The sequence below is a fragment of the Myotis brandtii genome, unplaced genomic scaffold (genome assembly GCF_000412655.1).
Source record: "Myotis brandtii unplaced genomic scaffold, ASM41265v1 scaffold8429, whole genome shotgun sequence".
NCBI lineage: Eukaryota > Metazoa > Chordata > Mammalia > Chiroptera > Vespertilionidae > Myotis > Myotis brandtii.
Window position 1 is genome coordinate 9,161 of NW_005371425.1, and position 2,146 is coordinate 11,306.

The following is a 2,146-nucleotide window of genomic DNA, read 5'->3' on the forward strand; positions in this document are numbered from 1 at the left end:
CTCTGGGAAGGGGGTCTCCTGTGTCGTCAGAAACCCCCTGCTCAGCCAGGAGAAGACAGCCAGAGTCTCCATTGCAGGTGAGTGCCCTGCCCCACACTGAGCTCAGCTGTGGCCACAGGGAGAAGGAGGCCTGAGTGTCTGCTGCTGACCTGGGTCTGTGCAGTGAACATAAGGCTCAGAGCAGGCACCTGGGTGCCCTTTACCTCATGAAGCTGTTGATGTCACAGACATTTTCTGAGCATCCCTGCTGCCTCCACCTGGGACAGGCGATGGGGATGGGCAAATGGTAAATGTCAGCAAACACATGACAAAGTGGAGAAAGTATGTGCAGACACATCCTGGAGAAAGGGCTGAGCTCCTCAAAACAGTAAACAGCTCAGTACAGAAATGAATGGTTCCCAGAAGGAAATACCTCGGGGAAGGATGTCCAGTCTCTCTGAGCAGGGAGACGTTTCCACCTGTGAGATTGGCAGCAAACAAACCATGTAGTTGGTAACACTGATGGCAGGACTGTGGGGAGACAGTCACTCTTAGACGTGTGTTGCTATCAGTTGGTATAAATTGACACACCTTATATTGGGGGGGGGGAGTAGAAGAATCTTAATACAATCTACTTATTTATTGACAAAATCCCAGTTCTAGGAATATATCTGACAGATCAGCTCAGGGTTATGTGAAATAACTGATGGACAAAGTTATTTCTTTTTAAAAAATATATTTTTATTGATTTCAGAGAGGAAGGGAGAGGGAGAGAAAGAGAGGATCATCAATGATGTAAGGGAATCATCGGCTGCCACCTGATTGGGACCAAACCCACAACCCAGGCTTGTGCCCTTGACCAGAATCAAACCTGGGACCCTCCAGTCCACAGGCCAGTGCTCTATCCACTGAGCCAAACCAGCCAGGGCATAAAGTTATTTCTTGGAGCATCAGTTATAATAACAATAGTCAGAGAGAGTTCAAATGCCACCCATGGGGGTTCCTGTGCAGTGGAGGCTGTGCTCTCCATGCCGAGAGGGAAAGGTCCTCAGGGCCCACGATGCACTGAGAAACGAGCTGTGGAGCAGCTTGCGTAGATGCTGCCTGTGGTGTAAGCAAGAAAAATAAGAAGATGTTTATGTTTTTTATGTATATATACTAGAGGCCCGTTGCAGGAAGGTTCCTGCAAGAATAGGACTTCCTGCGGTCCTAGTATATGTGACAGAAAGAGTTCTGGGAACTTTAGGGAAGACAATGGTCATTGCCCCTCTTGAGAGACCTTGTGACCCTTCGGGCCAATGGCTGAGGCTTTTTTTCCCCAGGCCCCTTCTTCTCCAGCACGAAGCCCTGGCAGGTGGCCTTTGGGGTGACCCTTATGGCTCTGCTGGGGCTTCTGGCTGGGTTGGTGATCTCGTGGTGGCAACAGCAGAAGAGAATCAGGGCCTTGAGCCAGGAGAAGGAGAGGGAGCGAGCTGAGAAAGAAGCAGCGCTGGCGGCGAAGGAGTATGAGCGAGCTGAGAAAGAAGCAGCATGGATGAAGGAGCAGCTGGAGCGATGCACCAAAGGTGAGGCCTGGCTGCAGGTGGGTGGGACCTCCCTGCCCCAGGCCACCCACCCAGGCGCGGGTCCCCCTTTCCATCTCATTGACAGCACCTTCTCTTTCTGCTTATTTCCAGAGAAGCTGCAGGAGGAGCTCAGTAAGTCCCAATCCCCCGCCAGGAGGGTTCTGGGGTCCCTGGTTACCCCCTCACTGACCCCTCCCGATTCCCCTGCAGGGTGGAGGAAGAAGCAGTACCTGGAGCGTGAGTACCTGGACCTGGACTGACATCAGAGATTATGTGCTGGGACCTGTCCAGCCCGTTCCTCACCCCTGACTGCCCAGGGGAAGGAATGGGGACACTGATAGGAGAGGTCGGGCAGGGGATTCCTCCCTATAGAAAGGGGTCAGGCTCTCTCCACCAGACCGCTCACACCCGGAAGTCCAGAGAACCCCAGAAAGGAGAGGAGGAGATGGACTTGGATGTGAGTCCTCCCTCCCTGGCTGCTCTATAGAATCTACAGGCTGCTGAGAGGAAACCAGAAGGAGAGAGAACATTTTCTTCTAAGGAGGAGGGGCTGGTGTCAGTTGTCCCAGATTTATCATAACTGCTGAAAAGTAGTGTCTGAA

At 52.3% G+C, this 2,146-nt stretch overlaps 1 protein-coding gene across 1 annotated transcript in view; it reads left to right on the forward strand.

The window, feature by feature from the left end:
• Window positions 1–6: 6 nt before the first annotated feature.
• LOC102240913 (butyrophilin subfamily 3 member A3-like) overlaps window positions 7–2,146 on the forward strand; it is a gene marked incomplete at its 3' end in the record, with an annotated part of 5,741 nt that continues 3,601 nt past the window's right edge. Inside the window, exons 1-4 of the mRNA XM_014532113.1 lie at window positions 7–77; window positions 1,302–1,544; window positions 1,656–1,676; window positions 1,755–1,781. Coding sequence (XP_014387599.1) covers window positions 1,355–1,544; window positions 1,656–1,676; window positions 1,755–1,781 — 238 coding nt within the window. The remainder of the gene's footprint in view (window positions 78–1,301; window positions 1,545–1,655; window positions 1,677–1,754; window positions 1,782–2,146) is intronic.